The sequence below is a fragment of the Callionymus lyra genome, chromosome 10 (genome assembly GCF_982586985.1).
Source record: "Callionymus lyra chromosome 10, fCalLyr1.hap1.1, whole genome shotgun sequence".
Taxonomy (NCBI): domain Eukaryota; kingdom Metazoa; phylum Chordata; class Actinopteri; order Syngnathiformes; family Callionymidae; genus Callionymus; species Callionymus lyra.
The window spans coordinates 6452097-6477529 of NC_141827.1; the positions used below are offsets into that span (position 1 = coordinate 6452097).

At 39.6% G+C, this 25433-nt stretch overlaps 1 protein-coding gene across 4 annotated transcripts in view; it reads right to left on the reverse strand.

Annotated features, from left to right (window-relative positions):
• Positions 1-6511: 6511 nt before the first annotated feature.
• Positions 6512-25433, reverse strand: part of ephb2b (eph receptor B2b) — a 174342-nt gene continuing 155420 nt past the window's right edge. The window contains exons 9-16 of one of the 4 annotated variants that reach the window (XM_087800826.1): positions 25158-25222; positions 22778-22891; positions 22460-22707; positions 17853-18068; positions 14958-15107; positions 11269-11462; positions 9083-9238; positions 6512-6724 (exon numbers count right to left, since the gene is read on the reverse strand). In XM_087800826.1, coding sequence (XP_087656952.1) covers positions 6616-6724; positions 9083-9238; positions 11269-11462; positions 14958-15107; positions 17853-18068; positions 22460-22707; positions 22778-22891; positions 25158-25222 — 1252 coding nt within the window. In that variant the 3' untranslated portion in view covers positions 6512-6615. Of the gene's footprint in view, positions 6725-9082; positions 9239-11268; positions 11463-14957; positions 15108-17852; positions 18069-22459; positions 22708-22777; positions 22901-25157; positions 25226-25433 lie in introns of all 4 variants that reach the window. The other 3 variants (XM_087800823.1, XM_087800825.1, XM_087800822.1) reach the window with 3 other exon arrangements.

Genomic DNA, 25433 nt, shown 5'->3' on the forward strand with positions numbered 1-25433 from the left:
TTCTCTCCACAGACCCAGGATTGTTCCCGGTGACTCGTGGAAGGTGTGAGGAGGTGAAGGAGGTGAAGGAGGAAGACTTGACGGGTGGTCGAGTCTAGAAGGTCGAGACCTCCTCCTTCACCTCCTTCTTCACCTCCTGATCACTGAAAACCTTCTAACACTGTTTCTGCTCCGGGTCACGTCAAGGTCGTCACGTCTGCTGCTGATGAGGATCTGAATATGTGGAGGAGAAAGAATCTGACCTGGAGGAGAACTTACTGTGTGTGTGTGTGTGTGTGTGTGTGTGTGTGTGTGTGTGTGTGTGTGTGTGTGTGTGAGTGTGAGTGTGAGTGTGAGTGTGAGTGTGAGTGTGTGTGTGTGTGTGTGTGTGTGTGTGAGTGTGTTGAATAGAAGAATGAAAAACAAACTGAAATATAAACTGAAAGAAGTCGATCAAACTCAAAATAAACATTTTGTATCATTTCAATAGTTTAAAGTAAACAAAGTTAACATGTTTAATTATTCCCTTGTTATTTCTATCAGTTTTATTATTATTTACCTATTTTAACACATTTATATAATGAAGTAAAATCTGAAAAAAAACATTTTAAATTATAAAAATGAAAATACATTAAATCATAATAAGAATAAATATATTAAATAATTCTTTAAAACAACATCATATTCACTATAATATCTTTTATATACATTTAGTTCATTCCAACACGTCGTGTAAAAACATTTATGACGAAACAAACGACAATAAATCAAACGTCAAACTTTAAAACAGATTTTATTGAGGATTGAGAGTCAAGTTGAGCTTTTTCTATTTTTAGAAAATAAACCAATGACAATATTACAAATAATGAAATTGTTACATCATTCACAGGGTTACAGTCAATATACATTTATACAGAAATACAAGCTTCACACCAGCGACCACCTGTGGGGCCCGAGGGTCCCTGGAAGTGTGAGGGGGGGGGGGGGGGTACAAAAGTGTGTCCTGGACTTTCAATGCTACAGTTTCACCAGTTCAGCAGCAGGGGGCGCTCCTTAGCTGCGGAGCGGATCAGCTGAACGAGGGGAGCCATTTTCTGTCAGGAGGGTCGCCCTGTTCTCAGGACCCCTGAGACCCCGGCGGGTCCAGACCAACACTGTACGCTCATCCTTCAATATTGGCACGAGGGGGGAGTCGGACGACCTTCCCTGGAGGTCAGGAGGTCGAGAGAAGCTCTCCGGAGTCAAGAAGGTGCAAAATATCCTTTTTTTAAAATACACAAAAAAACCCTAAAGAGCCGAAGAGATGAAGGTTCGACTCTCTTGGTTTTTTTTCACCTTCGTTCTCCACACACTTGACACGAGCGACTCCTCGTGTCGCACATAAAACGCTCCTCGCTCGTCTTCCGTGAAAAGAAGTTCTCCGGAAACAAAAAAACACCTTCAGGAGAAAAGAGCGACTGGAAGAAGAAGAGGTAAAAAAAAAAAAACACTGACGACTCGTGACAAAGTTCCTCGAACTGCGGTTCACGGATCATTTCTTTATTAATAACTCGACTCTTGGCAGCGAAGACGAGGATCTGCACGAGCAGGAACTGACCCTGGATGTGAATGTTTCACTGGGGGACGTTTACTGATCGCGACACCTTTTGTTTTTTTTAGCACTTTAACTAGAATCTGTTCTAACTGGACGTGTTACAGCGTTTTTTGATTAGATTTCAGCGAGAAACCGTTTTACTCATCGTCCAACTGACCCGACTTCTGATTCCAGGACGTCCAGCCTCGCCCTGGAGAACCGACCCGACTTCAACTTTGTGTCTTTTGTTAATTCTTTTTGTCAGCGCCGCACCGGGTCGATACCGAACACACCGATGCTAACACGAGCGCATAACAGTCTATGGACCAGTGACCTGGCACAGGGGGGTCAAACGGGTCCAGGTTCAGGGTCAAGAGGGTGCCAATTAGGGTCCAACATATATAGCTGAACCGAATCAGGCGTCTTCTTAAGCCTGGTTGGATCCAAGACCTGCACCATCAAACTGGACCTTTATCTTGGACCGGTTTGACACCCGTGACCCAGAGACTCGGCTGTTCTAAGAATCGATCAAGTCCACTTTTTTTATTCTGTATTGTCGAGGAACAACATCCCGATAAGCTCGGGGAAGGTTTGAGTGACACTTCATGCATGTTCAGACCTTTAAAAAAAAAGGGAAACCAATGTGGAAATTAAGTTCTTTTCCTTCTTCAAACCTATAAATAAAATGCTGTGAACGAAACCAACCGTGGCTCTTAGCTCTGGCAGGATTGAGGGAAGACGGTTAAGGTGCCACGCCCCCCTAGGGAGGTCTGACTGGGAGGAGGACCCGGGGCAGGAGCCAGACATGCCATTAACGTCTGCTGAGGGGTCCGTGGGCGCCAAGGAATTTCCCAGATGGATCAATAAAGTTTGATCTAAAAAAAATCCAACGAGAGCCTGTAGCTTGTTTGAAAAATACTTAAACTGCAGTTACACTGTCCTGACACTGGGGGGAGCCATAAACAATATGTTCAATTTCACGTATTGCTGCAGTTACGGTAACACAAGTAGATTTGTGTACGACTGGAACCTTGTTCTGTGTCTCGAAAAATACTTTTTCTGCCGCCGGACCATTAAAAATGAGAAGCGAAGAGAAATGATAGGAAGACGAAAAACAAAGAGGTTTGCGTCTCACGGTCACGACTGAACTGAACTGTTCCTGAAGGTCTGATCCGGAGCTTCAGAGGAAACATCTGACCTGAAGAACATTTTTGTTGTTTTTTCGTAACAATGTAGCTGAAAACAGAATTTATATTTTTTCATCTACACATGCTTATGTAGCTTAGCATCAAGTGTATCATCACAAAAAACCTGCTGAGTTTTTGGAGATGTTTGAAGTTTGAAGCTTTACTTGTTTTCTACTCTCATGTCGACTAAGAGTTGGGATTATTTTCAGACTAAACTTTTCTTTTTAGAGTTATAGACACAAATATTTGTTCATTTTAATGTAGCGACTGGAGCTCAGTCGTCTTCGTCCAAAAAGACACTTAAAAACATCAAAATACTGCTCGACTGTAACGTCTTGTATTGTAGCTAACGTGCTAACATGCTACACATACAGGAAACACTCCGGGTGAATCCCACGTGAGTGTTTCTTGTCTGTGTAGCATGTTAGCACGTTAGCGAACACGCTTAAAATCATTTCTTTTTAATTGTTCCATTGTGTCGAAGCTCCGAAATTATTAATTTTTCAGATTAAAAAAGCAAAATAGGATATTTTAATCTTGTTTGTATCAGAAGCTGAAAAGCTAACACTTGAGTGTTTCCTGTTTGTGTAGCATGTTAGCATGTTAGCTTCTGCAACAAACAAGCTTAAAATATAGAGTTTTTTTAACAATTATTTCTGTCGAGGCTTCAATCCAAGATGGACGTTACAGACGAGCAGTATTTGGTATTTAAAACTTAAATGATTATTTTTGTAAGAAGATGAAGACGAAGACAACATGTTAGCATGTTAGCTTCTGAGACAAACAACCTTAAAATATAGACTTTTTTTCAACTAAATAATTTCTATTTTGGCAAAGATGAAGACAACTGAGCTCCAGTCGCTACACTAAAATGAACAAACTTCTTTATCTATAACTCTTAAAAGAGCAGATTAAATAAGGAAAACAATCCCAACATTAGTCGACATGAGGGCGAGTAGAAAAAAAGGTGAAATCTGAATGAACGATGACGTTACGTTCAAGTGTGTAAACCTGGAGGTTGCGTGTCATTGTCAGAAGTAAGTGTAAGATTTGTTACTCGTAGAAGCTTCTCTGTGTCAAGACGTCTCAGAAGCGAGTCCCGACCGTGACTCTGTGATCAGGCCAGCAGTTGCTCGAGGTCCGATCTAACCGGGTCGGTCCTGAAGGAATCCTCAGCGTCAGGACGCGACGATGATGAATGTCGCAGCTTCTGCTGCTGTCCAGGCCTGGAAGCCTGAGACGAGAGAAGACAACTGCTGCCGGCGGATCACAGGCGGACAGGTGGTCCGCCAGGCATGTGTGTGTGTGTGTGTGTGTGTGTGTGTGTGTGTGTGTGTGTGTGCGGCTGTGATCCCTGATCCAGGCCCCCCTGCTGAGACCCGGCACATCTGACCGAAGGCTCCCGGCTTGACGTCCTTGTCGCTCTGTCAGCTCTCACACGCTCTGAGACCATTTACTGGATGTTTACATGGAAGCTCGTCTCCGGGGAGTGCGGCGTCTCTGTCGGCCATCTTTGTTTCCCCCCCCACTGTCACCGCGACACAAACTCCGTACTCGTCGCTTTCACCAAAGTTAAAAAAACAGTGCCCTCGGGGGGATAGAAGGTAGAACGAAAGTGATAGTTTGCCAAAATTCAAACTTTTATACTCGCCCTCATGTCGACTGATGTTGATTATTTAAGAGTAATCTGTTCTTTTAAGGGTTATAGACAGAAATGTTTGTTCATTTTAATGTAGCGACTGGAGCTCAGTTGTCTTCGTCTTTATCTTCGTCCAGAAAAAAACATCCAAACACTCGACTGTAATGTTCCTCTTGGATTGAAGCCTCGACTAAAGGAATTGTTTGAAAAAAAGTCTCTATTTTAAGTTTGTTTGTATCAGAAGCTAAAGTGCTAACATGCTACACAAACAGTAAGTAAGTAAGTAAGTAATTTTTATTTATATAGTGTTAGCTTTTTAGCCTCTGCTACAAACAAGATTAAAATATAGAGTTTTGTTTTTTAATGGGAACAATTTATAATTTGAGTAGTTTCAATACAAAATGGACCCATTAAAAATAAATTATTTTAAGCTTGTTTGCTAACGTGCTAACATGCTACACAGACAGGAAACACCCGGAGTGTTTCCTGTCTGTGTTAGCACGTTAGCTTCTGATACAAACAAACTTATAATAAGACTTTATTTATTTTTTTGGAACAATTTCTTATGTCGAGGCGTACCTAGAAGTTTTTAAGTTTATTTTTTGGATAAAGACGACTGAGCTCCGGTTGCTGCACTAAAATGAACAAACATTTTTGTCTATAACTCTAAAAAAGAACAGATTACTTTGAAAATAATCCCAACCCTTAGTGGACATGAGGGCGAGTAGAAAATGAACCAACCCTTTAACACCAAACCTTTTTTTTTTGCCGACTGTAACCTGTAACAGTGTGTGTGTGTTAGTGTGTGTTAGTTTGTGTAAACCAGGTGTGAGCATCAACAACAAGTGTGTTTTTTCGGGAATAAAAACAAAATCCGGAAGCAGAAATGTCGCACTCGTGAATCAAACCTGAGCTCGCGCGGTAATTGCATCAAATCAAAGCCGTGTGAAATTAAACCCTCGCTCAGCACGACGCCGAAAACACGCTTCGTGAGAGGGAGGGTTGGGGGTAATAAATTAAAAGCATCCCAGTCACAAACGTTGGAAGCATCTCCAGTTCTTAAAAAGGTAGATTAGGAATTAGCCGTCACGGCCATCGTAGCTAATCCTGTATTGCTAACGCCATTTCACGCACAGCACCGTCTCCGGTGCGACAAACTTCAATTTGTGTGTGTTTTTTTTGGCAAGCTAGTTGCTAACCGTTAGCATCACAGTGATATCTTTTGGGAAGATTTTTCAACAACATGACCACGAGGACGCCGTCGCTTACAAACATTAAAAATATAGAGACGCTGTTTTTTTTCGTTTCAGGTGGAAAATATCTGTGTAGAGAAAAAAAAAAAACGTCCCCCTCGAACCTCCGGCAGTCCCTTCTCTGCCCGACTAAAAACAAGTGCATCCGATATGTACAGAAGAGGGCGAGAAAAAAAAAGAAAAGCAGGAGCCGAAAACTAAATGGACTCGTTCAAAAAAACCACTTGTGGATGGAAGAGAAAAAAAAAGGTGAGTCTTCATCACAACATTTCACACAATATAGAAAGCGACTTGCAGTGAGCGAGAGAAGTTTCTTCTTCTTCTTCTTCTTCTTCATGTAAGTCTGTGGTTGAAGGACGTCAGTCAAAGTCCATTTCATGGTTTTTTTTTAGTCTTTTTTTTTTCCCGTTGAGTTCCTGGTGAGAGTGCAAGTCAGGTCTTCTCTTCCCGTCCGTGTCCCCGAAAGGCCGCAAGGTTTTTCGCTCGTCCAAGTCCGACCCCGGAGGTCGTGACCTCCTCCCCCCCCCCCGCCTCCCGAGTCCGTTTGCCCTTTTAAAGGGTAGCTTCTCCTATTTCTCTACGACCTCATAGCATCTATCAATTTAGATAAACTCCTTTTTTCTGTTTTTTTTCCTTAAAAAAATTCTTTACAAAAATCACCAAACCGAGAAAAAAAAAAAGTTATAATAACTGGACACGAACTGAAAAAAATTGGCGAAAGAGGAAGAAAAAAAAAAAAAGGGGCGACTTTTATTCTCCCGTGTTCACTGGTGGCTTCACCCAGGATGGAGGGAGAGTCAGAGGGAGGTGGGAGGAGTCACAGGGAGAACTGGGGACGAGCGGTGGTCCGGAGAAGGGGGCATGGGGGGCATGGGGGGCGGGGGTGAGCGGACGCACCTTCACACCAAAAATACACAGAAACACGGCATCCTGGGTACCCAGAGCTCCCCGACCTTTGACCCTCCCTCCCTCCGCTCAGGAGCGTCAAACCTCTATGGACTGGATCTGGTTCATCTGTGCCCGCATCATCTGGACGCTGTTGAGGATCTTCTTCTGGTGACCCGCTAACGTCACGCCCACCCTCAGGATGTCCCTGCGGAGACGAACACACCACATTAATCATCAACTTGAGTATTTTATTTATTTATTACTTTTATTTTATAATGTGTCGCTGCAACCTTTAGTTTGACCAGCAGGGACGACTATTGCTCTTTTTCCTCCATTATTAGAAAATTGAGAATAAAATACTTTATACAAAGTGCTGTAAGTGAACAAAAAAGTTTCCACTTCAACAACAACTCCAGCACAAGAAGATACTAGTTTATTTTCTTACTGACCATGACTAGAACTGAAAGTAAGAACCAGAATTTAAAAGTTGATCCTGAAAGAAACTGGAAGCCAGTGAAGAGTTTTAATGATCGGAGAAATGTGAGTTCTTCTACTAGAGCGGCTCAGAATTCTTGCTTGAGTTTTGTATGAACTGCAGGCGAGAAGATCCTTCTTGTTTAGACACGAAAATAAACTGTTTCAATAGTTTAAACACAAAGACACAAAAGCATAGAACATTTTTTTTAGAGAGAAAAATCCAAATATTTACACTTTTCAAAACAACGTTTCAATTTAAATAGTTTATCTGCGCCGAACATGTTTGGAAGAAGTTTGTGCTGTAAATGATAAGGAGCGATACTTAAGTAGAAACACACAAATCATGTTTAAAAGGTTTCTAAATATTGTGGGTTGATGTGGGTGAAGTTGCACGTGTGAGTCCGGATCGATCGTGAACCACAGCAGTGAAGTCTGAAGAAATATTGTTGTGGTTTCAAGTCACGGTGGTGCGACTCGACACTTGTGTGTGACCGTCTTACACGTTTGAAACTGGACCACACGACTGGACCAGCTTTAAAAACTGTAGTTTCAAGAATCTAAGGCAGATGCTGCGTTTTTATGTCAAACTAAGAATCTCCGATTTAGATAATCCAACATGGAGCTTTCAGAACGACTTGAAGTTGACACAGAAAAAGGGAGATTTAATTAAGATTGTATTGAAAACTATCTACGGAACCAACATTTTCAATACATTATAAAGTGAGTATAACGTAACACTTTATATTTTAATACATACCTTCTAAATTATGTATATGAATTGATCCAGTAAAAACTTTAACAAGTCTATATTTGACTTTTATTTGTAGAGGAAGCTAAAATGCTAACATGCTAACAAACTGGTAAATCTCCGAGTGAAGATCACAACATCTGGCCCTCAGGAAGTTTTGTGACATTTTCTCTGCCCTGGAGTAGAAACTTTAGTCACTGAACTATTGTGTTTTTACAGATCACAGAAAACGTGTATTGTCTGTGTTGTGGAAAAAAAAAAACACAACAACTTCTCCAGAAGTTGTGCGACGAAAACCTCTTATATAAAAACACAGAAACGAGAAAGTGCTTCGATAGCAAACCATCGTCCACTCAACATGGAATCTGAACTTCTATCGCTCTGGAAGACGATACAAAGAACCAAAATCAAATCTTAATGTGACACAAAGTCCTTCACGTTGGATCAGTAACACTAGTGTTGATGAGGCCTCATGAAACAACTGTGTAGTCACTGTATCAGTGATTTTTAAATACAATAAATGTCACGTAATCTTCGGCTCTAATCCACTTGTTGACCATAACCACGCCCACTGTGCTGTGATTGGCTAGGCATCGACGTTTGTCACCGCGCGTTATCAATCCCGGAAGTCTCGTTGAAGGACTCGTTGTATAAACAAAGCGGGGCGTGATTACAGCTGGCTGGAGGAGGAGTGAAGCTATTATTACGTCATAATGGACTCTCGTAACCTCTCGTTCGCCCAGATTTCAGAGCAACTTTATAAAAGTAATGAGTTGAAAACATGGTCATGACGAGGAACTTACTGTGTCTTCGACGACTATGATGCGTTCAAGATCATATGACATTTAAAAACTAAATGCAAAACCGTCTCATGAAACATCTTTGTAGTCACTGTATCATGAGTCAGTGATTTTAAAATTACAATAAATTACAAAGCAAAAATTCAGCTTCATAATCTTTGGCTCTAATCCACTGATTCTATGAAACGTTTGTTAAACCTTCAAAATAGTAAACTGTATCATGATACATTGATTTAATTTAGAAAATCCAGTAGGTGGCGCTTTATAATCTATGTCTCTTATATACTTATTTAACTTATTTAATACTTATTTTAATAATTTTTTAAACTTAAGAGTGCCATCTAGTGGTCTCTCAAAATACGACACTGTATCATGATACAGTGCCTACAAAGCTGCTTCATCAACTCATCACTACTGAACACTATGTCCTGCTTTTTACCCTGAAGTTAGTTCCCTGTTTGTGTGTTAATGATAAAGATTTCTGGACAGTAGATGACATTGAAAGTCTCTCGTGAACTTCGGTGCGACGGGAACTTACTCCATGGTCATCTGAGACACAACGTCGAACGTGTTGAAGTCCGAGCTGGCGAAGCTGTCCTTGTACTGGCCCATCTTGATGGCGTCCAGCCACTCGTCCACCGTGCTGAAGCTGGAGAAGTCGGGGATGCTGCGGTCCAGGAGCGGGAGGTGGACCCTGAGGACGACAAGAAGGTCTTTCATCACAAACAGAAGTTCCCCTCGAATCTCTCAACCTCGTCGTGTAGCGAAGAGACTCTGGAAAGTCTGTTGCCTCATCTTTGAAAACAAAAAAAACACCCGGAGCAAAAACCTCGCAATGTTTTGTTTAGAAAATTCCACAAGTGCTTCGAATCCAGGATCCGCCCGGAGCGTTTCGGGGGCGAGGATTTGATCCATCAAAAGGCTTCCATTTGCATAACCGCCCGGCGCCAGCAGAAACAGGAGACACCGAAGCCAGAACTGCTACATGTGGCACGTCGGCAGGAACGCCAATTTCCTGTTTGAGAGGTTCTCTCTCGACGGCGCCGAAATGAGATCGATTTAAACGCCCCGTGTCGACCGCGGCGACGAGGACGGCTCTGGAACCCGACGCCGACCTTGTAAGATGCTCCAGAAGATAATGCGCTGATACGAGACAGATGTGGAGTTTTGAGCGACTGCGAACCTTCCAGAGACGTTTGGTTTCAATCGTTTGATGTTGTCGTGACGAGAGAAGTGTTTCACGAGTGTGAGGATCAGAAATAAACAGTTTTCTTTACGAATCTGATTATTGTGGCTTTTGGAGAAAACGTCTCTTGAATCTGAAAGTTGGTTCAAGGTTATTTAGCACATGTTAGCATAAACGCTAGTGTAGAAACATGTTAAATGAATATAAAAACCAGGTTCACCCAGTGGCGGTTCTAGGAACTGGTGAACTGACATAAACCACGAACAATTTATTCTTAAAGTTCTGGAGAATCAGAGGCCATTATATGTACGTTAAACTAACCTAATCTTTTAGTTGTCGACTAATGTGTTGATTTAAATGTGTGTTAAATAGATGTGTGTGACTCTATTGTATCATCAGTATGTGTGTATGTGCGTGTGTGCAAAACTGTGTGTGTGCGTGTGTTTTGTTGTGATATTGGACTGATATTGTATCATTAGTATGTGTTTATTTTTTTGTGTTTCCAATTTTTTATGTACGTGTGTGTATTAAAGATTGTATGTGCGTGTGTTGTTGTGATGATGGACTCTATTGTATCATCAGTATGTGTGTATGTGCGTGTGTGTTAAAGTGTGTATGTGTGTATCTGCATGTGTTTTAAAATGTGTATGTGCGTTTGTGTTAAAGTGTGTATGTGCATGTGTCCGTGTGTTGTTGTGATGTGTGACTCTATTGCATCATCAGTGTGTGTTTGTACAAAACTCTATTTTTATTGAAATATTAACATTAGAAAATGATCTTAAGCTCCGCCCACTGAAAACACTTGTTTTTTCTGGAGATTAAATCTTGTTTACCATAACCACACCCACTCTGCTGTGATTTGTCAAACATGGAGGTTCGTCACCGTGTGTCATTTATCCCGGAAGTCTCACCTTCAAGGGACGTTGTATAAACAAAGCGGGGCGGGATTACAGCTGGAGGAGGAGTGAAGCCTTTATTACGTCATAATGGACTCTCGTAACCTCTTGTTCGCCCAGATTTCAGAGCAACTTTATAAAGTAATGAGTTCAAAACATGGTCATGAGGAGGAACTTACTGGATCTTTGATTGCTATGACGCGTTCAAGAGCGTAGGAAATTTAAAAAACTAAATGCAAAACTTTAACTGAACGGAAATCACTTCAATGAACAAAAAAAACAGAAAAAACATTTCTTTCCAAGAATTGTATGGTTTGATTAGTTTTATATTATTTAGTTTAACAGGTTTCAGTTCTGTATTGTTTCTAATTTATTTTATTTTAAATGTTTGTTAATATTGTTATTCAATAGGTTCGTGTGATCAATAAAAAAGTGTTTTTTGTATGTGTTTGAGATGAAGACTTGGTATTAAACAAAAGTACAACAAAAATGATCTCTTATCTACAAGAGTTGGACTCACTATCAGTTGAACTACTTGGTTTTGTGTTTTTTTCACCATCTTTACACTGAGATGTGGATCTTTCCTCCACAGACTACTTTTCTTCTTCTACTGGTAAATGAACGTTGGTCTCCCGCACTCACCCCGAGGACAGCGGAGTCATGGCCTTGAGCGTGTTGGGGTTGCGGATCATCTTGTCCAGGTTGTTGACGATCTGGCTGTACTTGGGCCGGTTGTTGCGATCCTTCTGCCAGCAGTCCAGCATGAGCTGGTGCAGGGCGCTGGGGCAGTCCATGGGCGGGGGCAACCGGTAGTCCTGCTCGATGGCGTTGATGACCTGCAGAGTTACACACACACACACACACACACACGTGAGACTCTATAAAGACACACTTGACTGGAGTGTTTGTGGTCGGAGGGCGACCTCCTGGAAAACCCTGCAGCGGAGGACGTGTGATCGCGGCTCATTATCGGGACCATTAGAGGAGCTCCCAGATTAATCTCGTCCAGGAGACCTCCGACGAGGACCCCGGCGGAGCAGAAACACTATCTGTCTGCTAATAAGATAAGCGTCTCTCAGCACATTAGCGTCTCTATTGCAAACTATTTTCAATTCCTCTCTCTCTTCTGGGCAGGAGTCGCCTTAAGAGCTTCTTTGAATGATCTGATGAGGAGTCAGCCGTGAGTTCATGTCTCAGTGAGTAGTTCAGATACTTTCACGTGTGAAATGGTTCTTCAGAACCCGTTGCAGCCGTCGATGAGTGAATGTTTCTCCAGTATTGGATCTTATCTTTGAGTGGCTGCTGAGTTGAATCACTATCTCCACGTCCTCCATTGATCTTGTGTAGCGTAATTCTCGGACTACGAGGCGCAACGTTAGCATTAGCTAACCTATTGTATTTAAAATATTTATTGCGAATTAGCTTAACTATATTTTATTACATTTAAAATATATTTATTGCGAATTAGCTTATCTACTTTTTATTGTATTTAATATATATTTATTGCGAATTAGCTTATCTACATTTTATTGTATTTAAAATATATTTATTGAGCATTAGCTTAACTGTATTTTATTATATTTAAAATATGTTTATTGAGCATTAGCTTATCTACTTTTATTGTATTTAATATATATTTATTGAGCATTAGCTTATCTACATTTTATTGTATTTAAAATATATTTATTGAGAATTAGCTTATCTACATTTTATTGTATTTAAAATATATTTACTGAGCATTAGCTTATCTACATTTTATTGTATTTAAAATATATTTATTGAGCATTAGCTTATCTAATTTTTATTATATTTAAAATGTATTTACTGAGCATTAGCTTAACTGTATTTTATTGTATTTAAAATATGTTTATTGAGCATTACCTTATCTACTTTTTATTGTATTTAAAATATGTTTATTGAGCATTAGCTTATCTACATTTTATTGTATTTAAAATATATTTATTGAGCATTAGCTTATCTACTTTTTATTATATTTAAAATGTATTTACTGAGCATTAGCTTAACTGTATTTTATTGTATTTAAAATATGTTTATTGAGCATTAGCTTATCTACTTTTTATTGTATTTAAAATATGTTTATTGAGCATTAGCTTATCTACATTTTATTGTATTTAAAATATATTTACTGAGCATTAGCTTATCTACATTTTATTGTATTTAAAATATATTTACTGAGCATTAGCTTATCTACATTTTATTGTATTTAAAATATATTTACTGAGCATTAGCTTATCTACTTTTTATTGTATTTAAAATATATTTACTGAGCATTAGCTTATCTACATTTTATTGTATTTAAAATATATTTACTGAGCATTAGCTTATCTACTTTTATTGTATTTAAAATATATTTACTGAGCATTAGCTTATCTACTTTTTATTGTATTTAAAATATATTTATTGAGCATTACCTTATCTACATTTTATTGTATTTAAAATATATTTATTGAGCAATAGCTTATCTACTTTTATTGTATTTAATATATATTTATTGCGAATTAGCTTATCTACTTTTTATTGTATTTAAAATATATTTATTGAGCATTAGCTTATCTACTTTTTATTGTATTTAAAATGTATTTACTGCGCATTACCTTAACTGTATTTTATTGTATTTAAAATATGTTTATTGAGCATTAGCTTATCTACTTTTATTGTATTTAATATATATTTATTGCGAATAAGCTTATCTACTTTTTATTGTATTTAAAATATGTTTATTGAGCATTAGCTTATCTACTTTTATTGTATTTAATATATATTTATTGCGAATAAGCTTATCTACTTTTTATTGTATTTAAAATATGTTTATTGAGTATTAGCTTATCTACTTTTATTGTATTTAATATATATTTATTGCGAATTAGCTTATCTACTTTTTATTGTATTTAAAATATGTTTATTGAGCATTAGCTTATCTACTTTTATTGTATTTAAAATATGTTTATTGAGCATTAGCTTATCTACTTTTATTGTATTTAAAATATGTTTATTGAGTATTAGCTTATCTACTTTTATTGTATTTAAAATATATTTACTGAGCATTAGCTTATCTACTTTTTATTGTATTTAAAATATATTTACTGAGCATTAGCTTAACTGTATTTTATTGTATTTAAATATGTTTATTTAGAATTAGCTTATCTACTTTTATTGTATTTAATATATATTTATTGAGCATTAGCTTATCTACTTTTTATTGTATTTAAAATATATTTACTGAGCAATAGCTTATCTACATTTTATTGTATTTAAAATATATTTACTGAGCATTACCTTATCTACATTTTATTGTATTTAAAATATATTTACTGAGCATTAGCTTATCTACATTTTATTGTATTTAAAATATATTTACTGAGCATTAGCTTATCTACTTTTTATTGTATTTAAAATATATTTACTGAGCATTAGCTTAACTGTATTTTATTGTATTTAAAATATGTTTATTTAGAATTAGCTTATCTACATTTTATTGTATTTAAAATATATTTATTGAGCATTAGCTTATCTACATTTTATTGTATTTAAAATATATTTATTGAGAATTAGCTTATCTACATTTTATTGTATTTAAAATATGTTTATTTAGAATTAGCTTATCTACATTTTATTGTATTTAAAATATATTTATTGAGCATTAGCTTATCTACATTTTATTGTATTTAAAATATGTTTATTTAGAATTAGCTTATCTACATTTTATTGTATTTAAAATATATTTACTGAGCATTAGCTTATCTACATTTTATTGTATTTAAAATATATTTATTGAGAATTAGCTTATCTACATTTTATTGTAATTAAAATATATTTACTGAGCATTAGCTTATCTACTTTTATTGTATTTAAAATATATTTACTGAGCATTAGCTTAACTATATTTTATTGTATTTAAAATATATTTATTGAGCATTAGCTTAACTACTTTTATTGTATTTAAAATATATTTACTGAGCATTAGCTTATCTACTTTTATTGTATTTAAAATATGTTTATTGAGCATTAGCTTATCTACTTTTATTGTATTTAAAATATGTTTATTGAGCATTAGCTTATCTACATTTTATTGTAATTAAAATATATATTTACTGAGCATTGATACATTTTAAATTATTCTAAAGCACACCGTGGTTTCTAAGAAAAGACTAGAAGAATTTTACATGCGCTCTATAGTAGAATAAATACGGTACTATTTAATGATCCCTTGATCTCTGCATCTGGTCTGAAGATGCTGACTTTGATCCATGAGTTTATGATTCTCTACATGATGGATGAGTGATGGACGTGCAGAAGAAAAGGAGTCGTACGTCTTGGTTGGTCATGTCCCAGTACGGTCTCTCTCCGTACGACATCACCTCCCACATCACGATGCCGTAGCTCCACACGTCGCTGGCCGAGGTGAACTTCCTGTACTGGATGGCTTCGGGCGCCGTCCATCGGATCGGGATCTTCCCTCCCTGTGAGACACGAGAGAAGGTTGGAGTGAAACCAAGACTCCGAGATCTTCGGGGGTTTCTTGGAGTCGACGGGAGGAGAAAAGGTTTGTGTCTTGATGTTGAGAGAAGATGAAGATTAATGATCAGTGTCAACACAAATGAAAACTAACTACGTGTCGAGGAAGACTTTTAATAAAGAAACAATACAACACACACAAACACACACATGAAGACACACTCATGAAGACACACAGACACACACGAAGATACATGTAAACACACACAGACACAAACGTATAGACACACTCATGAAAAAACACACACGTTGACAAACGAGGACACACCGAACAGACACACACATGTAGACACACAGAAACACATGAAGACACATGTAAACACACACAGACACACACATGTAGACACACATATGAAGACACACACATGTTGACACACGCACACATGAAAACATGCATTTAGGAACACACAGACAAACACAGACACACACCAAGACACACATGAAAACAAACACACGTAGACACACACATCAAGACACATTTAGACACACACAGACATACACATCAGACATACACAGACACACACATGTAGACACACACATGAAGACATGTTTAGACACACACAGACATACACAGGTACACACATGAAGACACATTTAGACACACACATGTAGACATATTTAGACACACACGGAAATACACAGATACACACATGAAGACATGTTTAGACACACACAGACCTACACAGGTACACACATGAAGACACATTTAGACACACACATCAAGACATATTTAGACACACACGGAAATACACAGATACACACATGAAGACACGTTTAGACACACACATGTAGACACACACATCAAGACATATTTAGACACACACGGAAATACACAGATACACACATGAAGACATATTTAGACACACACAGACATACACAGATACACACATGAAGACACGTTTAGACACACACAGACATACACATGCAGACACAAATGAAGACACTAACATGAAGAGACAGACACTCACATGAACCACACATGGACACTCACATGAACCACACATGTACACACACACATTAAAACTATGGACACACACACATTTAAACTATGAACACACACACATTTAAACTATGGACACACACACATTTAAACTATGGACACACACACTCACAGGAATCAATTATTTCGTTCTTTTGTTTAGTAAAAATCCTTCTGACTCTCAATAGAAGTAAAATGTGGTGAAAATCTATTAGATCATGAAATAAATCAAAGCAATAAAACAACAGATTCTCCTCTGCTGTGGCGTCGACACTTTAACGTCTGATGTTCAACGTTTCCATCAGATCTCATTGTTGACGGACACGAAGTCTCTTGGCTTCATGTTCTCCCGTCAGGAGCCAGCGGAGAATATTAGCAGTAACTGATCCCAGGTGCAGCAGCAGAAGTCAAACCAGGTTCTTCAGCGTCTTTCACCAGAACAACGAAAACCTCTCAATCAAAATCGACATCAAAATTCCTGCTAAATATCCACCAGATACTTTTGTCCACAACTTTTCCACCAAGATGGAGATCCGAGCGTGACCTTGGAACTGCCTCACATCAAGTCTATTTCAGTGGTCACGTGACCTGCTGGAGGCCACGAGTGTCTTCAGTAGAGACAGGATCTCATTAGTCCTGAGAACGTTCCTCAGATCCAGAACAGACGCCATCTTAGACTCACTGACGTGAAGATCGTCGTGACTTTGACGATAACATTAGTGAGAATTGATCGGATCGATTGATTATAAGGTGATTTCGGTTCTTCTCGGAGTTAGTTCTGCACAAAAATGCTGGTAAATCATAATAATATTTATGAATTCAAGTCATTACACTTTCAACTAAAAAGTAATTGAAACCCAAACTGTATATATTTATCTTGTATTTTTATCTTTAATGTAAGATTTTTGAATTTCTTTAACTTTCATATAATCCTCTCCCTAGAAACTAGTGATGTGTTGATGAAGCTTCATGAAACAGTGTCATTATCTTTAGAGTCCACTAGATGGCGTCTTTGCCCTATTTTCCTTTGATTTTAACAACTGTTCAAATGAAACATAATTTTTAAACTGATGGCGCCACCTACTGACCTCTGAACAACATGACACTGTTTCATGAAGCTTCATCAACACATCACTACTAAAAACAGTCGTACTTTTTTTGGTAGATTTATTATTTTATCAACTTTTGTTAACAATTTGTCCCTCAGAAATGTACACGTTCTCTTATTATAAACATAAGTTTTTGTTTTTCAATTTAATAACTAATAGATTTTTTATTAAATCTAATTTATTATACATATGACAAGAGTCTAATGTTACTATTTAAACATTACACTATCGTTAAAAAAAATGGAATATTCTCATTTATTATGTTTATTTAGTAGGGTTATTTTTTATATGATGGTTTTATTCGTTTCAAACACAATCCATTTTAATTCTGATAAACTGTATATAAAGTCAATCCGTTTGTCTGTCTAACTATTTTTTATTATTATTGTTACTTTTCTTCTCATTAATTGGTTTGTTTTTTATAATTATTATTACTATTACTATTTATAATTTTTTTTTTAATATATTTGCATCGTTTGGTTTAATTTAAACTGTTTACATCAAACATCTCTTTCGCTGAAACACCAAACACTAACGACACCTTCAGTCGTAAAAACATGTTTTTTTTCCCTCGACCTCTGCAGCAGGTCACGGGGTCTCACCAGGGCGCTGGTGTAGGTGGGGTCCGACGTGTCGTCCTCCAGGAAGCGCGAGAGGCCGAAGTCGGACACCTTGCAGACCAGGTTGGAGTTGACCAGGATGTTGCGGGCGGCGAGGTCGCGGTGCACGTAGTTCATGTCGGCCAGGTACTTCATCCCCGAGGCGATGCCGCGCAGCATCCCCACCAGCTGGATCACCGTGAACTGCCCGTCGTTTTGCTGCAACACAACCACGGACACACGTGAGGCATCATGGGAAGTTTAGGATTTTCGACTCAGGACATCAAAGATGCTCCGGCACATGAGCTACAAACGACTTAAGGCAGATTAATCTGGTCTGGCCGCTCGTCTCCAGCTGTTCCCGGCTCTGGTTTTACCACGCCGGCCACCGGGGTCCGGAGCAGCTGCGCTCCACACCTGCAGCGCCACCCACCGCGACGCCTGCACTGTGGCGGGGACTTGAAAGGTCCGGGGAGACGTGGAGGAGCGCCCCCCCTGAGCGAGGCATTAGCAAGTCCGCGTGACCGCTCCACTCACTTATTTCCTCTTTCAAACACTCCGCTGCTCATTAGCCGAGCGCCTGTTGCTCCTCGCGCTCCTCGGCAATTAGGCCGGATCCATAATTCATGGAGCCTTTCCACGCAAAACTGCCATTTAATCCGAGTCCCGTTTAGCATAAAAACCTTCGGTGCAAACGCTCATCCGCGGGTCAGGAGACGAGGACGAGAATCCATAAAAAAAACGAGACTTGAAATGTTAACCAAAACGTGGAAACGCGTCACGCTGCGCTCGGAGGCTTCGACACCGTCGGCGCCTGTTGTCACAAACTGTCGCCGCGCCGCGTCCCTGTTGTTGGGAAAACAACGAGCTGTCAGACGTGTCGAGCTAAACGTCGACACAAACACTTCTCGCCGTGAGATCGGCTCCTCAAAAGACGGTGGGAGAGGCTGAGGTGAATACTGATGAAGACTCGTCGTCTCAGCGACACTTTTACTTCTAACGCAGTGGAAAGAGAATCAATTGATCAGATTATTTAGCTCCGGATTTTACTTGGTATTCACTGTGTTCTGTTCGCGTCCTGATGCTGCCGTTTATAGCTTGTTGTTTATTTCCTTCGCATCGTATCAGTTGAATTTATTGTGTCGTTTACAACACAAATCAAACACAACAATCTACTGATGCATCACAAATCATGTAGAAAGAAAGAAAGAAAGAAAGAAAGAAAGAAAGAAAGAAAGAAAGAAAGAAAGAAAGAAAGAAAGAAAGAAAGAAAGAACACTCATTTTTCAGGTTCAATTTTCTCAATAATCCACTTTAATAACACAGAATATTTACTTCTAAGTTGCTAATAATGTTGATTTTTTTTGTTATTTGTTAGAGCGATAGTTCACCATAAATATTCCACTCACCCTCATGTCAACTCAGGGAAGGGATTATTTCCTAAAAGTAATCTGTGTCAAGTTACATGATCACTTTTCTTCCTCCAGAAGTACCTCCAAACTGCTCGTCCTCAACGTTGATGTATTAAAGTCTATGTTTTAAGCTTTTATTCTCAGAGGATCTTAGTCTCTCAGTTCACGGCTTTGCATGTGGAAGTGTGCATGTGTGGGATTTACACTGACTTTAAATAAAGATTTATTTTTTTTTTGAACAATTCCTCGTGTCATACTTCAATACAAGATGGACGTTACAGACGAGCAGTATTTGGATGTTTTTAAGTGTCTTTTTGGACGGAGATGAAGACGAAGACAACTGAGCTCCAGTCGCTACATTAAAATGAACAAACATTTTTGTCTATAACTCTCAAAAGAACAGATTATTCTGAAAATAATCCAAAATCTTAGTCAACATGAGGGCAAGTAGAAAATGAGTGAAGTTTGAATTTTGGGTGAAATATCACTTTAATGTTGATGTTAAATGTTCTTTTTTTTGGTGTAAAACTAGTCATTTCACTTTCAATTACAACTGGATTTATAATACATTGAAAATCCAGTGAAAATGCGTGGATACTGCAGTGATAACTACATTTATTTTTTCAGAGCTCAGTTTAATGACATCAAGTCTACGATATAAAAGTTGTTCAAAGCAACAGATTATAGAGCAGGAAGTGACACATCGTGGGGTCTTTGAATAAAAAGAAACTACTTCATCATCAACCCTTTTTAAAAATATTGTATACATCTCTCTGCTTTCACTTGGTAAAGAACTAAAGTGTCATTTAATTAGTAAGTAGAAGTTTAAGAAAATATCGATAAACTTATCCAAGAGGTTCAAAAGCGAGTCGACTGGACTGTGTAGAGTTTCTAGGACGACGTTTCAGCTCATTGGAAACTGAAGAAGGTTCTCGGATGAGGAGCTGAAACGTCGTCCTAGAAACTCTACACAGTCCAGTCGACTCGCTTTTTTGAACCTCCTGGATGACCTTGACCTGGATGAACGAGAACCTTCGATACACTTATTCATGATATCAATGTCCGGCTTCTGATTCTTTTGATTACCTATTAATAACTTGAATAATAATATGAAAACACTTGACTTTGCTTGTGTTTCTTCTCTTGTGAAACACAAATGAAGATTCCTCTGTTTGAGTTCAGTACTCGTCACATCCGTCATTGTTTGAACGAAGCCCTTCAGATCCTCGTTCCTACAGCATCACCACAGATCGTACAGTCGCCTCTGATCGTAGCACTAATCCTTAAAGATCTGTGATCTTGATGAGCTGAGATTTTTGGAAAGAAAGAAAGAATCTGCTCCAGTTCGTGGACCTGTAACGCCATCACGTCATCGTACGTCTACGAAAGGAATCGTAAGTTTAACCTCTGACGAGACCACGTTCTCTGCGAATCAGGGCGATCTGATAACACCCCGAGACGGACGATGATGAAACGTCCGGCGACATCTTCTCAGACTTCCCATTTCCCACGTCTAACCACCGACATCTTATCATTATTCCGCCCAAGTGTTCCAGTGATTAACGCCTGTTGCGAGCGCGGGCCGGCCTGCCGTGATCTCACTCGGGTTTGATTAGGAATGTTGCGAAGCTCCCGCTGCCAGAGCCTGGACTCCTGAACTCATCCGCAGACACGTAACAGGATAATCAGCGGCGGAGTGAGAAAGTGTGGAGTGAATTTAAAAGGAGGCGCGGATCAAAGAGGCGTCGAACCGCGGCGCTCGCTCGCGCCAGATGTTGCCGCTTCGTTCGCGGAGAGCGACGGCGAGCGATGGGTTCAGCGAGAGGCGAAGACGTTTGAAGGACGCTCACGTTTCACGTCTGATGCGATGATACTTATCATGGAACGACGCGTGTTGAACTTTTTACTGCAGTTTTTTTACTCCGAAAAGTAGATTCTAACTTGTTTTTATTGGTATTTTGAGTATCTGGATCTTGTTTTTTAACGTCAAGGTCAAGGTTAGCACGAGAAGATCCTGAGATGATGGTGGTCAAGGTGTGACTGGAGTCGACCGTATCCTCTCGTCCTCAGTAACTGCTGGGATCTCAGAGGATTTCAGGAGGTAAACCTAGGTGTTACCTACAGGTGATGAAGAGTTTTTAATTCAACCTTCATTTTCTACTCACCCTCATGTCGACTAGTGTTGGATTCTTTTCAGAGTAATCTGTTCTTTTTTAGAGTTAGAGACAAAAATGTTTGTTCATTTTAATGTAGCGACTGGAGCTCAGTTGTCTTTGTCTTCATCTTCGTCCAAAAAGATACTTAAAAACATCCAAATACTGCTCGTCTGTATCGTAAAGTTTACTTTGGTTTCATAAAGAAAGATTATTTGTAAAAAACTTTTGATTTCTACCTTCATCGTGTAGTAAGTGAAGCTAATATTCAAGTCCTTCAGGACCGTGAGTTTGTCCAGTCAGTCTGACCTCCGTATTCTGAATAATGTCAGTAGCTTCGTGAAGATGTTGCAGATGTTTCTTCAAAATCACTTCCACTGGTGTTTGATTTGAAAAAAAGGACTTAATACGAACCATTTCAAGCTCTTAAGGCTCTTCCTTATGAAGCGAGTTTCTATCCAAGTCACTCGTTCACACAGGAAAATCCCACGCTGATGGGAGTAACTATCAGTTTAACCATCAGGGGAAACATCGCCACAAACTCATCGGGAGCTGGGATCGAACCCATGACTTCTCGGGGGCCACCAGCCAACTTGTGGTTAAGAGCCTCGAACTCTCATGCGTGGGAGAAACAAAACACAACGAGATACTGAAGTTCGCTGCTGTACTGAAGTACAGGACGTGTGTGTTTGGCCGACTTTGCTTTTGTTCCACACGAAAAAATGATTTTACGCCGACATTTGCAAAGAAAGTAAATGAAAACTTGCTGAGAGTAATTCTGAAAGATCTAGAAAAGTCATTTTCTCTGCTCTTTCAATCCGGTGTTTTTTTTTACCCTCCGTTACATAAGATTCAGCAGATGTAGTGGCGGCAGGAAGTCATTCTGTCGTAGATCAAGACTAATCTCTGGTGTTTTTAGTCGGCGGGCAGTAAAGTAGGTGAACAGAGACGGTGGTTTAGAAAGAGACTCCGAGCTCCGGCTTCATCCTCCGTCATCCGGGACTCAAGACTTTATTCTCAGCCGCTGAACTCCGCGATGACTCACCCTCAGGAAGGAGTCCAGCGATCCGTTCTCCATGAACTCGGTGATGATCATGACGGGGCTGCTCTTGGTCACCACCCCCTCCAGGTGGATGACGTTGGGGTGGTCGAACTGACCCATGATGCTGGCCTCGCTCAGGAAGTCCCGCCTCTGCTTCTCCGTGTAGCCGGACTTCAGCGTCTTGATGGCCACGAACATCTCCCTCTTGCCCGGGAGCCTCAGGTTCCCGCTGCACACCTCGCCGAACTCGCCTGGAGAGACCAACCAGAAGATATATCAAGAGCGAGCTCGCGGTTTACGCGTCGCCGTCGTGTTCCTCACCGGCGCCGATGACCTGCTCGATCTTCACGCACGATATGTCGATCTCCTTGGCGAACTCCCTCACGGCCTCGTTAGGATCCTCGTACGTGAACGGATCGATGTAGATCTTCATTCCTGGAGTCACTTGGAAAGAAGCAGAGCGAGGCTGTAATATTTGTGCTCCTGAATCATACATCGAGGCACCAATCGAGGCTCTCTCTTTGCGCTTGATGATCTACTGACTCCTTTAAGAAACATCTAAAGACGTTTCTATTTGTTCAGGCTTTTCCTTGAATTTCTCGAACTCCTGTGTTGTTCTCAGTATTATCTTGATCTTTAAAGTATGTACTTTTTTGTGTATTGTTTTGATTGTTTAAGCGCTTTGTGACCCTGGTCTGGAAAAGCGCTATATAAATAAATATTACTTACTTACTTACAAATGTGGCGCGAAAAAACGTCAGCGATATCGTAGCCTAAAGACGAGGGCGGAGCTCGCCGTCGCTGAACAAGGACACGCCGGTCGCGGTGACGCGTCACTTCTAATTCCATGATTAAATATATGTTATATCCGCCGAGCTTTGCTTCCAGACCAAAAAAAAGAGAATTGGCTCCACGGGGCCCCGGTGCCAGGTAAATTGGCTTAGGGTGCCCTTTAAGTGTTCGGAGACTTAAGTGTCCCGGGTTTTAAATCGGATTACTTGCCTCTCACCTTCACATCTGCCCCGGGCGGTTTTTTCAACGGTGCCCGAGATACGTGCAGAGTCTGGACCAGAGAACAAGTGGCGGACACATGTGGAGACGTCTGGAGAAAATCAAACCGGGACCAGGACCAGCAGTGAAAGTCGGACCCCGAGGAGGCCGATGTTTTCACCCGCAGACCTGGACTTTATTGTTTTTAAAGAAGATGAAGAGAAAGTTGTATTTTTTAACAACGGATAGAAGCGTTAAGTCGCGCAGAAGAAATTGATACAAGTTACTGTATCAAAATCTATTTTTTTAATTTAATTTCAAATCATATTTTTCAATCAGTTAGTTTAAAGTTAAATAATTTGATTTATTTCTTATTTATTTACAGTTAAAGTGCAAAACAAATCACAATGTTTATTAATTTTTGTTTCGCAATTAACCTTCCTGCAGCAGGATCCCAACAATTACTGAGAACGAGAGGATACAGTCGACTCCAGCGACTTTTTAAAGTTTATGTTTGGATATATTTGGGCTTTTTAGTTCTATTAATACAACTAAAAGAGAGTAAAACAATGACAATATGTTACTAAAAGTCAGTGTCCTAAAATAATCATTTAGAATATAAAGCAAGTAAATCGAAATATATCGTAATAAATCTAATACTGCGCTGAATATATCGGTTGGAATAGTATCATGATCTAAATATACTGAATTGAATAGAATTCAGAGTCCCTTAAAATAGTTTGGAAAAGGATGCAAATGTATCGAAATAATTGTATCAAACTGTATCGTAACATTTGTGTATCACTTTATTACGAAGTCAACAGCGGCTTCAAGGATTCAATCGTATTTTGCTTTAAAACTGATCATTTATTTCGGTTCTTTACGTCACTTATCAACAAAATTACAAAAAAACTCAATGTTGTGTTGTTGACTGAACGTTTCAAAAGACATATTTTGATGTAATGGCACAAGAAATTCTTTACAAATGCAAAACAACTCCAGCGCTTGTTTATGCTAGTCAGAGATATTTGGGTGTTTTCTTGAACGTACCAATGACAGCCAGGACGCCCTTTAAGTGGGAAACGTTTCGTCGTTTTCCTAAAATATGCTTTTGTGGAACCGTAATCCCGGATTTGAAAAAGTTAAAATAAATATTCCTAAACATCCGGATGCACAAATGAATCCTGTCACGAACTTCAAAGTCTCGTCCCTGAACAATAATGGATTATTCATATTTTTAAACGTGGGGAGGAAATTGCTTCTGGGCTTCTTCCCGGCGCTTCTGTTCCCGCCGTCATTGTGGTCTAATCCCTGCCTGGTGTCGCCGCGCAGCGAGCGAGAGAATCATTGAGAAATCACGTCCATTCAACACTTCTTTAGAAGCGCTCCAACAATGGCCAAGTGACTCATCTGGCATTAGCATGCTAATGGCGTTAAGCGTGAGTGAAGACTGACCCATTTCCACAACAATGCATTTGGTTAACTACATAATGTGATGATGCACCGACCGCACTCGGATCCGGACTCGCTTAAACGAGTCCCACAAGTGTGTCGAGCCAAACAACAACAGACGGGGGGGTGAGGCTGGGACAGAGCCAAGGACACCGGGCAACGGTCGTCATGGAGACAGGTGTGTGTGTGTGTGAGCCAGCAGTGAAGAAGATGGTGCTGCGAGATGGTCGTCATGGAGACAGGTGTGCGGTTTACTCACTGTGGCCGCTGGTGTAGTGCTGCAGCTTGTCCGTGTATTCGGAGTCGCCGCGCTCGAAGCCCCGCCTCCTGGGGGACAGACAAAGAACTCAAGCTCCGGGACGACAGGAGACGCTTCAGACGGGTCCAGGATTCTGAACACACACTCGGAGCCTCCGGGGACACTTTATTTATTTTTTCCCCTCTCGTTTTGAAAAGATTGATGCGTCCGGACTCGGGTCGGGTCAGATCGGTACATGTGGCGCCCGGTGAACGACAGGAGCGCCTCTCGTTCTAA